The sequence below is a fragment of the Monodelphis domestica genome, chromosome 7 (assembly GCF_027887165.1).
Source record: "Monodelphis domestica isolate mMonDom1 chromosome 7, mMonDom1.pri, whole genome shotgun sequence".
NCBI lineage: Eukaryota > Metazoa > Chordata > Mammalia > Didelphimorphia > Didelphidae > Monodelphis > Monodelphis domestica.
In genome coordinates, this window is record NC_077233.1 from 166,457,571 (window position 1) to 166,473,067 (window position 15,497).

A 15,497-nucleotide genomic window follows, 5' to 3' on the forward strand; every position below is an offset into this window, starting at 1 on the left:
GGTCTCTCTTGAAGCCAAAAAGGTAGGTTGGTTATAAGTACATTGGGGATGTTGACGTTTCTTTGGTTGCTTAGCTCAAGGAATATAATCAGAAGGATTTAGAATTGGGTGGAGGTTTTAACTCAAAGAGTTGTGAATTTTTGACATGTGCTGCATAACTGAAGAGCAACAGAAGACTTGGGGTCAAATGTCAACTCTGCTACTTACTTATTGGACTTTGGGCAAATCAGTTAAGCTCTCTGGGACTAAATTAACTCATTTGTAAGAGAAGAAAGTTGGATTTTGAGGCACCACAGTGGTTTGGTATAGGTTCTGGAGTCAAGAGAATTTTTCTGAGTTCAAATCTGGCCTCAGACACTATCTGGGTGACTCTGGGTTAGTTCCTTTGCCTTATTTGCCTCTGTTTCCTCATCTGTAAAATTAGATGGAAAAGGAAATGGCAAACTACTTCAGAATCTTTGCCAAGAATAGCTAACTGAACAAAGAGGGAGAGGTTGTCCTACATGGCCTCAAAAAAGCCCCTGGTAGGTCTAAAACCTATAAAATCCTATGATCCTATAGGTTGGACCTATATTAGTGAATTAATTGGAAGAAAGGGAAGGGAAAGAGAAAGTTCAAATGGAGATACAGAGGTAACAGGTCACATAGATATTCACAGAGATAAAAGAAAGAACATCTCTGGATTTAATGAAGTAAAAAGTTAGGATGTTACTTCTTAGTATTTGTTCTGGAGTTGGTTTGAAATTAACTTTTCAGCTGGATTTTATTTATGGTTGAAAAATTATTTACTCTTGTTTTTCAGTGAGTATCTTTCAGCTTATAAATAAGGACTCCCAAATCTACATATTCAGCACTTAACCTTTCCCCTAAAGTCCAATTCCAAATCAATCAACAAATATTTATTTATTAAGTCCCAGGCATACTGTTGAGGGTTACAAAGAGAAAAATATAATAATTTCTGTCCTCTGCCTTACTTTATTCATTTGTCATGAGTTGTTCCTTGATAAGACTAGGTAATGAGAAAGAAAATGGTGTATCTCTTTCTTAGGAAGTCTCATGAAGAAAATAAGAGGCACACAAATTATGGTGTGTGATGTCAGAACTCAATAAGAGTCTTCTGGGACCAGACATGTTGCCCATGTCAGATTTAACTCTATTATATTCTTAGAACACCCATATATGTGAGAGTCATGCTCACTCACCTCATTGGCTCAGGATGGGCCATAAGAGTAGTGTGTCTGGAGATTTTACTAAACACTACTTCTTCATTTGATTTTATTCAAGGAAAAGTGATATTTTCTAGTTTTATAAAATGAAGACTCAAAAAAGTAGATGAGGGGGCGGCTGAGTAGCTCAGCAGATTGAGAACCAGGCCTAGAAATGGGAGGTCCTGGGTTCAAATTTGACCTCAGTTACTTCCTAGCTGTGTGACCCTGGGCAAGTTACTTAAGTCCTATTGCTTAGTCCTTACCACTCAAGGGTTTGTTTTTTTTTTTTAAGTAGATGAGTGACTCATCCTTTAGATGGGTATATTAATTAATTAAGAACACTCAGATGAAATCAACAACATAAAAATGTTTTTTAAACAAAAGTCTTTGATTGGGTCAGCATAAATCCAAATATTTGACTATTTGGAGATCTTTGATGAATCCCAGATGTTGAGAGGTCAGATCTCCCTGTAGGACTCTTCAAAGGGGCTCACAGGTTTACACTGAGTTGACATGCTGACTTCCAAATACTTAAAGTCAATGTATTCTAATGGTTGTTTAAAAGCCATATTCTGGATTGCATGAGTCATTAAAAATCCCTAGAAGTTGTGATCAAATTTATATTCTGAAAAGGAAATGGAAAAAAACACAAAACCACCAAACTTCTTGTGGTTGCTTTGTGGCAATGTGGCAGATTGTCTTCCACCTCATCTCCTCATTTTTTCTGCTTCTGCCATCCCTTCAGTTTTGGAAAATCACCTCTTGTTATAGTTTCTCAATTTAGTTTTTTACTGAAGCTTAAAAACCACTGAATTTGTATTTAGAAGAATTGGGTTCAAATCTGAATTCTGCTATGCAGCTGTCTTAGAGAAGTCTCTTCACCTTTCTCTGGGTCTGACAGTTTTATCTGTAAAGAGGATTAGATGATCTTTAAAGCTTTTAATTTTATAACAAGAGTTCCCATTGAATCCACAGTTTAGTGAAGTACCTGGTATAGAATGGGGAGGTTAATTGATTTATTGAATTGCCAAGGTAGGTGGGTCAGGAAGAATTGAGTTTAATTGTGACCTCAGATTTGAGAAAGTTACTTAATCTCTCTCTGCCTCAGTTTCCAGAACTGTATAATGGGATAATAATAGCACTTACCTAAAAGAAGAGTATCAAATGAAATCAGATTCATAAACTGCTTAGCATAGTACCTGATATAGAGGTACTTAATAAATTCTTGTTTCCTTCTCCCTTCCGTTCTTACCAATAGGTCACTTGCCATCTCTAGAACATGTCTTAAGGGTCTAGGGGCCAAGTGATCATGGATAGTTATAAGGAACAATTTTGGATAATTCTCTCCCAGGCTCTGCCACCTGTAAATTTTCTTTCCTTTTCTCTCTTTATTCTCTCTCCCCCTCCTCTTCCATCCTCTCCTCTCCCCAGCCTTCCTTTTCTGCTTCTTTCTTTGCCTTCTCCCCTTTCTTCCCTCCCACAAATCCTAGACAGAAAAACAATGGTCTCTACAGAAGTCAGTATTTCTTGGTTCTGAATCACAAGCAAGAATTTGCATGCCTGCACCTCTCCTCCTATCCTGCCCATCATTTCCTTCATCCAGACTTTGTCTTCCCACCCCATTTCCCCACCACTATAGATTTCCCCAGGACCTGACAGATGAAGTAAACTAATTGGTACAAGGCTGGTTGAGAACCATAATCCACCTGGATGTCACTATCCTTATCCCTATAGTTAGGGAGGTTGAATCTAAAATCCATTTTTAGGAAGGGTTCCTGATAAATCATTTATGAAAAGTCTGGGAATTAATACATCCTGACCAGTTTGGTATTGATACTGGCCTCATTTGTTTGAGTGAAGTAGTTAATGAATCTCCGAAGAATGGTAGTGAACGATTTATGGCTTAAGTAATCAAAAAATACTACAATTGGAAGGGAATTTAGAGGTTCTCTGAACATACAATTTCCTCTCCCCACCCTACTTTAATCTGGTTGGCTTGTCCCTGAATGTGACTTGGTGTACAGTACATTCAGTTCTAAAGATCTGATCTTTTTATAGCTGGGAGCACTGAATCCTTTTCCTAGATGCTTCATTGACTTGTCCTTACCTTTTTCCAAGTTTTTAAACCCCAGGTTTCAACAGTAAATTGCAATAAAGGTATTGCCAAATAGCAATAGAACAATGACCTCTCAGGATGCTTTCTAGGCCTATAATTGTATAAATCCAAGGCTTCTGTCCTTCCTTTTCTTTCTCTGTCCTTCCCTCTTTCTTTCATTCTTTTCCTGGATCTGGGAACCTTTGAGACTCAAGGCTATCTTAATAGTAATATTGTGTGTGACTTTGTAGGCATTTATGATTAAAGAAATTTAGAATGGAAGCAGAGCTCTAAAGTTAATAGCTGACATTTGTTTACCACCTAAAAGGCTTTCAAAGCACTGTCACTGTGAGGCAGGAGCTGTTATTATCCCCATTTTTCTGATCTGGAAATTGGGGTCTAAAGAGTTTAAGTGATTTGCCCAATGTTACACATCTAAAGACTGTTGAGGTGTCCATCACCCCAGGCTTCTTGAATCCATGACCAGCACTCTATACACTAAATTCATTAAGCAGTCATCTCCTTTAAAAAGGGGGGGGGGAGAATAAAATCTTAAGAGAGGGAGAAAAGGAAGCTACCTTTTTCTTTAAAAATCCCTATGGACTGTGTGACCCTGGGCAAGTCACTTGACCCCCTTTGCCTAGCCCTTACCACTCTTCTGCCTTGGAGCCAATACACAGTATTGACTCCAAGATGGAAGGTAAGGGTTTAAAAAAAATCCCTATGGATTCTCTGAAATCCTTAGTAAATTGATCTAGTGCCTTGCAATAAATATTCAGTTGGGAATCTTAACATGAATGTTCTACATTGATATATTGTTTCTCTTTACTTCCCTAAAAGCACCCCCAAAAAGTGTGTTGCTTATAGATTTAGAACAGGAAGGGACACCTGATCTAACCCCTCATTTTTATAGGAGGGGAAACAGAGGATGGGTGACTTGCCCATGGACACCAAGGTAGTCACTGGGAGAGCCAGGATTTGAACTTTGACTCTCAATTCAGTGCCCTTTTCACTGCACCACTCTGTCATTTATTTTTATATCTTACATATGAAAGAGAGAAGACATATGTTTTTTATTGGGATCATAAAGAAGAGAAAGGATGGAATGCCTATTCTAGATCATACTCCCAAATGGTAAGTCTGAGCACTGGGTCACCTGAAAGAGCATGTTTTAATGTCACTCTAATCTAAATTCTTCATGCTACAAATTGAAGACAGTCTCTTAAAAATTCTCCTTGGAAGGAGTAGCTAGGTGGCTCAGAGGATAGAGATGGGAGATCCTGGGTTTCAATCTGGTCTTAGATACTTTCAGGGTGTGTGACCCTGGGCAAGTCACTTAACCCTAACCACCTAGCTCATTTCTTTTCTGTGCTTTGGAACCAATACTTAGTATCAACAGAATGTAAGGATTTAAAAAAGTTATTCTTTTCTTGCCTACTTCAGGCACTTGGCCTTTTAATTCCTATTTGAATCATTCCTTTGAGATTTAATCATGCACTGCTTCATGATGATGTTTTTAGATTAGTGAGGTAGTGTAGCATAGTAAAGAATGCTATATAGGGAATCAAGGTAGACCTTGGTTCAAGTCCTGCCTCTGATACTTGTTAGCTGTGGGACCACAATCAAGTTTTTGATTCATTTTCCTTGGCTGTAAAAATGGGGATGATTGTACCTATCTCCACCCTCAGATTCTGCAAATTTTTAAGTCAATCAGGACTTTTCAGTCATATCCAACTCTTTGTGACCCCATTTGGGGTTTTCTTGACAAAGATACTGGAGTGGTTTTTGCTATATCCTTCTCAAGTCCATTTTACAAATGAGAAAACTGAGGCAAACAGAATTGTGTCTTAATCCTTTAGTATACGTCTGAGACTGGATTTGAACTCAGGATGTAGAATCCTCTTGAGTTTAGGTTGAGCAAACTTCAAAGCACTATATAAATTCCATCATTAAAAAAATAAGTGTCTCTGGGTCAGCTAGGTGGTTCAGTGGATAGAAAGTCCTGGAGACAGGAATTCCTGGGTTCAAATATGCCCTCAGACACTTCCTAGCTATAATATGAGATCCTGGGCAAGTCACTTAACTCCAGTTGCCTAATCCTTATCACTCTTCTGCTTTGGAACTGACGGTTACTATTGATTCTAATACAGAAGATAGGGGTTAAATAAAAGGAAGAAGAAGAAGTCTCTGAAATGTCATAGCTATGAGACCCAGGGCATTACTTAATTTCTTTTGCTGTCATCTGCAAAATGGAGAATTGGACAAGATGGCCTCTGAGGTCTCAGTTCTAAATATGTAATTAAAAGAACTTGACATGCCAATTAAGAACAAACATCCATATTTATTGACACATATGCATATCTTCTTTCCTTAGATAGTTTGCAAACTCTAAGAGGATAGGGATAGGCATGGTCTTGTTTTATAACACTCCAAATCTCTACTTCTCTATATATGATACTTAATACACTGATCAAGTAGATTCCTTACTAAAGGCAATTAATCCTGAGAGATATTTGTCCTTGGGGGGGGGGGTGTTTGGGGGAGGTGGAGGGAATCCAGCGGCTTAAACATTAAATGATCCCACTGCTGAAAGAAAATTGTGGCAGGTACCTTTAAGGACTGAGAGCCTTCATGACCAATGGTTAGTTGCTGTTCAATTGTTTCAGTCATGTCTGACTCTCTGTGACCCTATTTGGAGTTTTCTTGGCAAAAATACTGGTGGGGTCTCCTCTAGCTCAATTTACAAATGAGGAGACCAAGGCAAACAGGGCTAAATGACTAGTAAGTGTCTGAGACAAGATTTGAACTCAGAAAGATGAGTCTTCTTGATTCCAGGTCCAAGTCTCTTACCCAGTTTGCCACCTAGTTACCCTAAGGTTGATGAAGGTTGGGATTTTGCTTGGGATTTGGCACTTTCTTAGAGGTAGGGAAATCTAACTGCTGCTTGACAAATAAACTGTGAAGTAAATGGCTTTTCTTCTTCATATCCCTTGTATATAAGGAAATAAATCCTTTAGTCGTCTTTGAGGTTTAACCCTTCAAAATCCACTTTGCAACAGATTGTTTGGTGGAATTGAAGTCAGTCAATGCATTAGAACTTATTAAATGCCTCCTGTGTTTCAGTTCCTGTCTTAGATGCTGAAGTCAGAAATACAATGAAGGAAACAATCTATTTATCATGAGCTTATTTTTTAAGAAGGGGAACTAACAAGGACAGATAACAATATATACTGATATAAAGATAATAAAGATATAAAGATGTAAAGGTAATAAAATGCACAGATATAAAAGTAATAAAGACAAATAAATAGAAATTGATTCAACACAAGGTAGTTTGGCAGGGAAGGTACTAGCATTTGAGGGATTAAGAAAGTCTTCACAGAAATGATGATGTCTTTATCTAATCTACCTCTTTAAAAAAAAAAAAAACCCTTACCTTCCATCTTAGAATCAATATCGTGATTGGTTCTAAGGCAGAAGAGTGGTAAGGGCTAGACTTGTCCAGGGTCACACAGCTGGGATGTGTCTGAGACCCAGTACCTCCTATTTCTAGGCCTAGCTCTCAATCCACAGAGCCAACCAGCTGTCACCTCTATCTATCCTTTTAAGGAATAAAAGACTTCTTTGGGTGGGAGGAGGGGGGAGGCATGAGTGAAGACCAGTGGAAAAGTAAGACCATGTCTGAATGCTACCTCATATAATTACTAGCTACATGATCCTGGAAAACGTACTTAGCTAACTTCTCTGGACCTCATTTTCCTGATCCATAAAATGTGGATGTGGGGCTTGATGATGTCCACGATCCCTTACAGTTATCCCTCTCTCTGATTCTTTAAACTATCTGAATTCAGCTCAGCCTATTTCCAGGCTGACCATTACAACCATTGGATGAAAGGATCATAGCTGGAAGGGATCTGAGGATCTACTCCAAACTTTTAACAAATAAGGAAACTGAATCCTAGAACCCTTTCTCTATAAATTGTCAGTTAAACATTTTAAAATTGATCTTTTATTCTTGTGTCATCTTCACTTCTAAATAAATCCTTCCTTCCACTACCAAGAAAATAATTTCTTACTAGAAAGAATAAAAAAATATGGAGAAAAAGTTTAGAAAAACTAACCAATCCATCAAATGAGGCTGACAGTTTTGCCAAAAGAGAGGTACATTTCCCCTCTTCCCCCCCACATCTTTTCTCCTTTTGGCATAGCTCTGCATGATGTAAATGGGCACTGGGTCAGTGAATTTGACCTATATCAATTTCAACCAATAACTAGGACTCATGACTGTATCTTAATATATAGGTATGTCATATATACTTTGGAAGCCTAAAGACCCTTATATTATAACTATAATATTGTTATAATATTGTTTTTAAATAAATTCATAGTGGAAGGAAATGCTAAATTTTACTTAGAGGTTAGTGAAAATAAGGATGAGTTTTTTCCTTATTCGCATTCATGAACCCCCTGAAATCTATGCACAGATGTACCTCTGGGATTGGTGAGACCTGGATTAAGAATTCTTGCATTAAGCAAGAATATTAGGCAGCTAAATGGCACAGTAGATAGAGTGCTAGAACTGGAGTCAGGAAAGACTTCAGTGTAAATTTTCCATCATACACTTATTAGCTGCATGTCCTTGAGCAATTCACTTGAACCCTTTCAGCCTCAATTCCTCATCTATAAAATGGGGATAAAGAAACTACCTCCTAGAGTTATTATGAGGATCAAATGAGAAACCATATACAAAAATTTTTGAATACAAAATAGCACTATACATACAACTCTTATTTGTTGCATTATTCCACTGGCTCAAGTTATTTATTCCTTTTCTCTACTGAGACTAGTTCAAAATTTTTATCCCGGAATCATCTGGATGGGTTTTCTACTTTAGGATTCTGACTAAAAATTCTTGAGATTCTGTCAGCATTCCATGGCTATCATAGTCCAAGCTCTGAACTTCTATACTTCTTATGCCAATAGCATGAAATTCCCTACCCTTCAAAGAACCAAAAACAAACCCCAAACCAAAAAAGATAAACCCCCCAAACCTAGTTTATATTCTACATAGCTCTATATGCAGGTTATATTTTATAAGATTATTTTTTATTTATGCTTTATGTCTTCAAATAGTCTTAATATCCAGATATTTACTACTCTAGAGGAGAAGAGAGAGAGAGAGAGAGAGAGAGAGAGAGAGAGAGAGAGAGAGAGAGAGAGAGAGAGAGAGAGAGAGAGAGAGAGAGAGAGAGAGAGATACTACCCTAAGCCAGCAGTGCCCCTGAGGGGCTCTTAAGGAAATCAACCAATCAATAAATATTATGCACCTAATATGTGCTAGGCACCATGCTAAGTTCTAGGAAAAGACATTCTCTGCCCTTGAAGAGTTTTCAATCTAACAATGGAGACAACCTGAAAACATATATGAAGCAAGCTATAGAGAGGATTGGTAGAAATAATTAAAAGAGGGAATCAGCTAGGATTAAAAAGGGTTGGGGAGGGCTTCCTCTAGAAGTCTCCTCTTTAGCTGGGACTTGAAGGAAGCCAGAGAGGAGGAACTATGTTTCAGGCATGGGCAAGAGAATTCCCAGAGCCAAAAGAGAAAATGTCTTGTGGTCTGTGAAATAGTTAGGAGGCTAGTATCATTGAATCAGAGTATGTGTCAGGGAGAAGGTGTAAGAAAACTTGAAGGTTAGGAGGGGGCTAAAAGCTTTGAAGGCCAAAGAATATTTTATTTTGATCCTGGAGCCAACTGGAAGCCACTGGAGTGGTATGTGACAGGATACTTGTGTTTTATGAAAGTCACTTTAGTGGTTGAATGAAGATGGATTGGAATGGAGAGAGACTTGAGACAGGCAGATTTGCTAGCAGGTTATTGCTATAGTTCAGGTATGACGTGATGAGGGCTTACACCAGAGTAGTGGCAGTGTCAAAGGAGAGAAAGGAATATATGTAAGAGATGTTGCAAAGGTGTAGCCTACAAGTGATAGCAACAGGGTAAGGTGAAAAATAATGGGACATTCAAAATGACTTGTAGATTGTGATCTTGAGGGATTAGAAGGAAAGTGTTGCTCTCTATAGTAACAAGGATGTTTGAATATAGGGTGTGGAGGGTAGGTTTAGGGGGAAAGATAATAAATTTCATTTTATATATATTGAATTTAAAATGTCTATTGAATATCTAGTCCTAGAAGTATGAAAGGCAGTTAGAGATGAGAGATTGGAGGCCACCAGAAAGACTGTGGCAAGAAAAGTATATTTGAGAGTCAGAGATGGTCATTAAAACTCTGAGAGTGTAGATATGGTAATTAAATCTATAGGAGCTAATGAGATCACCAAGTGAAGTAGTATGGAAGGAGAAATGGGAGCAAGACACAACCTTGAGGGCCATATGTGGTTAGAGAGGAGGATCTGGAGGAGGATCCTGCAAAGGAGACTGAGAAGAAGCTGTCAGATAAGGAGTGTCCAGGAAAGAGGAGTGTCCTAAAGACCTAGAGAGAAAAGATTATTAAGGAGGAGAGAATGGCATGTCAAAGACTACAGAGAGGTATAGAAAAGAATAAAGGTTTAAAAAAGGCCATTGATGACAAAAAAATAAAATAAAATAAAACAACAACAACAACAACAACAACAAAAAACCAAACCCAAACAAAACAAAAAACAAACTCTGGAAAGATGAAGTGATGCAAAGTGAAGTGAGCAGAACTAGGAGAAGGCTGAACACAATAACAAAAATGATGTGTAATGATCAACTGTGAATGGCTTAACTATTATCAACAAGTCAAGTATCCAGGGCAACTCTATGAGAAAAAAGGATATCAGCCACCATAGAAGGAGAAATGGAATCCAAGTGCAAATCGAAATATATTCTTTATTTCTTCCATGAATTTTTCTCTAGTGTAAGTAATATGTGTCTTCTTTTATATGCTGAACATGGAAATATGGATTATATGATAATATATACATATACAACTTACATCACCTGCTTTCTTGGGGGGAGGGTAGGAGAGAGATAGAGAACATGGATTGCAAAATATCAGAAAAGAAATATTAATAAATTGTATTTACATGAATCTAGAAAAATTATATATACATCTATGTAGACGTGTGTATATATTTACACACACATATATAACATACAAGTGTTTTCACTAGTAGTTTCCACCTTTACAAAATCTCGAGTACACTCCTTTCTCTCCATTGATATGCCACTAGTCTGTTACAAGCCCTTATCACGTCATACCTGAACTATTGCAATAACCAGCTGGTAAGTCTGCCAGTCTCAAGTCTCTCCCCATTCCAATCCATCTTCATTTAGCCACTGAAGTGACTTTCATAAAACACAAGGCCATTGGCTTTGGTAAGGAAGAGATTATCAGCAGCTCTGGAGAGAATAGTTGCAGTGGCTAGATTGTGAAGGGTTAAGAAAAGAGTAAAAGGAGAGAGAGTGAAAGCACCTTTTTTAGACAGCCTTTTCAAGGAATTTGACTACAAAAGGTGGAAGAAATATAGATATAGAAATGCAGATAAATCTAGACAATGGATAGAGAGGGTTTTTTTTTCAGGATGGGGTGATGTGGCAGGATGAAATGAGTCAGCAGAGAAGGAGAAACTGAAAATAAGTGAAAGAGTGGGGAGGACAAAGAGGACAATCTTCTGGAGGAGATGGGCTACAATGGCATTGCCTGAACAAGCAGGAGTTGTTAGCCTTGGTAAGGAGTAAGGAAGACCATTTCATCACATGAAACAGGAGTAAAGAAGAGAGGGGAGTTATAGATGCTGAGGAAGAGTGTAAAATGAGCCAAATATAGTTGAAAGTGGGGGGGGGGGAGAAGAGGAGGAATGGGAAATTTAAGGAGGGATGAAAAGGTTTGGAAGTGCTGTTGTGGAGAGTGGGAGAGTGATTTAAGGACCAGCCATATACAGATAAAGTAGGATCCAACATTGTGCAATTTTTGGAGTGTGGGTTGAAATAACCCCATGCATTTCCAATAGCTTCTTTACAGAGAAGCCTTTAAAAGACACGATTAGAGATTAATTCTTTTGGATTAAATATTTACTGATTAGGAATTACTGGCTAACAGGCAAATATCATGTTTTTAAAAACATAGTAAGCCATTTTTGATCCTTAGGCCTTTGCAGTCAGCCTGTAAGGTTTATTTTTTATTTTTGGAAAGAACAACTAAACAATGATGTGGGGAGGAGCTAGGGACAGGTCTGGATCAATAAGACATTGTCACTGGAGGCCAGGGAGGAACTAGCCTTACCTCGAATTGCCTTAAGCAGAATAGTAAGAGCCAATATTTATATTACCTACAGCCAGAATTGTCTGAGGACATTTTTTCCCCAGCTATAGATGCCTGTTTCTCTTCCTTACTACTTAGCACAGTGCTTGGCACATAGTTAACTCTCTAAATAAATGAATGCAAAGAAAGCAGAAAACAGATGCAAAGAAAAGCAAAACCACCAGTTCCTAATATCCCAAAGAGCTCATGCTCTAATAGGGGAGACAACTATGTACATAAAAATATATCCAGAGTAAAGTGGAGGTCATCTCATCAGGAAGACCGGCAGAATTGGGAAAGGACTATTAAAGAAGGTAGTGTTTGAGCTGTGTCTCAAAGGCAGCCAGGAGGCAGAGGGTAGGGAGAACATTTCAGATTTGGGGGACAGTCAAGAGATGGGAGTGCTCTGTTGAGGAAGTTCAGGATGTCAGGAGAACTTGACTTGGAATCCCACTTCAGGCACTAACTAGTTGTGGTACCCTGGACAAGTCATATAACCTATGTATGCCTCAGTTTCCTCATATGTAAAATAGGGATTATATTAGCACCTATTTTTAGGGCTATTGTAAGGGTTAAATGAGATAGTTTATGTACAATGCTTTGTAAACCTTAAAAGCACCAAATAAAAGTTAGTTACTATTTTTAGTATTCAAAAACAGTAAGGAGGGGAGTCAGGGAGTAAGTAAGAAAAGCTGGAAGAGTAGGAATGGCTGGGTGAAGGAATTTAAAAATAAAAGGGAGGATTTTATATTTGGTCTTGGAGGTTTTAGAGTTAGTTTCTTCTCTGTCTATCCCGGCTTTAGGTCCCTACTATGCTTGGGGGGCACAAAAAGGGGAGCACTCAGAGGCATTGCCTGGCACCACAGGTGGCACTGACGGCCAGAAACCTTGCTAAATCCAGTTGCTGGGATTGTTTAATCAGTGTGGAGCATTAGGTCAGCAAAGGAAGCAAACTAATCTGAACATTCCCCTTGCCAAAGGGTTGCCATGCCAGAGGACAGGCTTTATTTTCCAACTCCCAGAGGGTTTGGAAGTCTCAGGAACAGCTCAGTGCTCAGTGCAGTCTGGTGCTGGCCTGTGCAAACACACCCCACTGGTTAGTGGTTAGCGGCCCAGGAGATCTGCATAATCTGCCTAAGTGAGCCAACTGGAAAAGTTTTCTGCGATACTGAGCCTTCCCAGGTCAGGGTGGATCATGGGCCAGATCATGGCCTTGAGGTGTCTGTGACTGCTTTTTGTCTACTTTGTTCAGAACTTGTAATCTCGTTATTTTAACATTGTTACTGTGGGTCTTTACTAGCATTACACAGGGGTTTCAAATAGTGAGTAGAGTGCTCATCACAAACACCTGGGTTCAAGTCCAGACGTTTCCACTTTTCCACCTACTGGACACTTTTACGCTTTTTGGGTCTCAGTTTCCTCATCTATAAAATGAAGGGGTTGGGCTAGATGCCCTCTAAGATCCCCACAACTATAATCCTGGGCAATTCGGCACCTTTTAGTTCAGCCTTACCCTGAACTAGAGAAAAGAGGGAGATAAATGTTAACATGTATCAAACCCAGGGCAGCTGCCTCAGAGGATGGAGAGCCAGGCTTGGAGTCAGGAGGAAATCTACAATGAGATACTTTTTAGTTGTGTGGCCTTGAGCAAGTCACTTAACCCCAATTGACTAGCGCCACTTTTCTGCCTTTGATACTTAATTAACACTTAGTATTATTTGATACTTAATTAATACATAGTATTAATTCTAAGAAAGTAAGGGTTAAAAAAATGTATGGAACCCTTGTAAGCTTGCAAATGGTATCATCACTGGAGAAGCAGCAATCCTGGCATTAGCAAGAGGCCATTTCCTTCCGTTCTGTATGACTGCTCTGGGGAAGTCACTTAGCTCCTCTCATTGTCCCTAGGTAGTAAAACCTGAGTGTTAGAGGAAGTTTTCTTGCCCTAAGACTTTGCACCAATGAAATCCCAGGTGGGTGGGGAGGGCATAGAGGGTGAGGAAAGTTTGCAAAGCATTTTAGATATTAATTATTTCATTTGAAGCTCTTAGCAGCCCTGTGAGGTGGGTGGGGGTGGGGGTGGGATTTACCTTCTTTTTATGATCATGTTCAAGGTTTTGTGCTAAGAGACTGGAAAACAAAGGAATACTCAACAGTCTTTCTTCAAGGAGTTTACACTCTACTGTAAGATGAAGAAACTGAAACTCAAAGACAAGTATAGTAACTTGACTGTGGTCAAGGAGTTATTACATATTGGAGGCAGGATTTGAATCCAGGTTTTCCTGTCTCTAAGTCTAGGCATTTAGCATGTCTAGAGTAGAGACAGAACAAATATGTAACCTTAGGGTAGTCATTCTCCTTTCTGGGTCTTAGTTTATAAATAAAAGGGTTGGACTAGAAAGGTCTCTTCCAGCTTCCAGCTAATAAATCCCTGCATTTTCACTGTACCCCAAGCCTGGAATTTGTTCGTTCTCTCTCTCTCTCCCTCTCTCTCTCTCTCTCTCTCTCTCTCTCTCTCTCTCTCTCTCTCTCTCCCCCTCTTTCCCTTTCCCTCTCTCCCTCTCTCCCTCTTTCCCTCTGTCTCTCTGTCTCTCTGTCTCTCCCTTTCTTCCTTTCACTTTTCTTTTTTTCTCTTTTCTTATCTCTGTCTGTCTTTCTGTCTCTTTCTCATCTTTCTTTTTCTAAACACTTGCTTTTTGTCTTAGTAACAATTCTAAGATGGAAGGACAAGGTTAAGTAATTTGGCCAGGATCAGCCAGCTAGCTAGGAAGTGTCTGAGACCAGATTTGAAACCAGGTCCTCTTGACTCCAGGTCTGGTGCTCTATCCATTGTGCTAGCCAGCTATGGGCAGGGATTCTTTCCCTCCTCATTTTTCTCTCATGGATTTCTTGGCTTTCTTTGACTGTCAGCTAAAATCTTATCTTCTATAAGAGGCTTTTTCTGGACCCCCCCTCAAATGCTAGTGTCTTCTTTCTGTTGCTAGCTTCCCTCTTATCTTACATATTGTTTGTACATAGTGGTTCTCAAGTTGCTTACAGTCTAATGGGAGAGAGAACATGAAAATAAGGACTGTCTTTTGTAATTCTATGTATTCTCCACAGCAGGCATCTAATAAATGTTTGTTGACTGATTGACTAAATGATGGAGTGAACTTAAGGAGAGACCTAAGGGTTAAGGTTAAAGAGACCTTTCAGGTTTTTCAACAGAATAGAAAGAAAGCTCAGGAGGAAAGGAAAGTTGCTTTAAACCATTTAAAGAGTGCCTTTAACAAACCTCCCCCACCCCACCTTAATTGTTTCTTCTATTAAGCACCTCATCAAATACCCAAATAGTATATATAGTGACAGAAAGATTGCAGTCTCAAGCTTAAAGCAAACATGTTGGCTGTGGCTAAAAGCAGTAGCAGCAGCCTAACCTCGAAACCCAAATCAAAAGGTCTCACATACCTCAAAAGCAAAATTGGAATAACCGTCTTCCCCACTGATGTGGAGCTTAGTTTCCCTCAGCTCCATGTCATTCAGCTCCAGGGAAGCACCTCAAAGCTGCTTGTTCTTCACACTTGCTCTGATTCCTAATTCTCCAAAGGTATGTCTGATCAGAAGTTTCACATACCTGCAAAAATAAACCACACCCCTTTGCTGAGGTCACACATCCATCCACCTGTTGTCTTAGGAGAGGAGATAGACATGAGCAGGAAAGTGTGCAGCCTCAATTTGGCCATAACATCTGTATGCTTCATTCAGAGTAGGTTTTTTAAATGGGGGGGGGGGGCGGCGGTATAAAGCAATTCTAGTTAATTTCTTCCTAATTAGGGTCTTCCTTTATTTGGTCTCTACTCAGTACTTCAACATAGAGAGCAGAAAGAAAATGAGGGTATTTAAAAAAGCACTTTAAAGCGAGCTACACAT

General features: G+C 39.1%; 1 protein-coding gene across 1 annotated transcript in view; it reads right to left on the reverse strand.

Moving 5' to 3' along the window:
* SLC28A3 (solute carrier family 28 member 3) overlaps window positions 1-15,497 on the reverse strand; it is a 138,499-nt gene that overhangs the window by 97,298 nt on the left and 25,704 nt on the right. Inside the window, exon 2 of the mRNA XM_007498894.3 lies at window positions 15,036-15,201. Coding sequence (XP_007498956.2) covers window positions 15,036-15,101 — 66 coding nt within the window. The 5' untranslated portion in view covers window positions 15,102-15,201. The remainder of the gene's footprint in view (window positions 1-15,035; window positions 15,202-15,497) is intronic.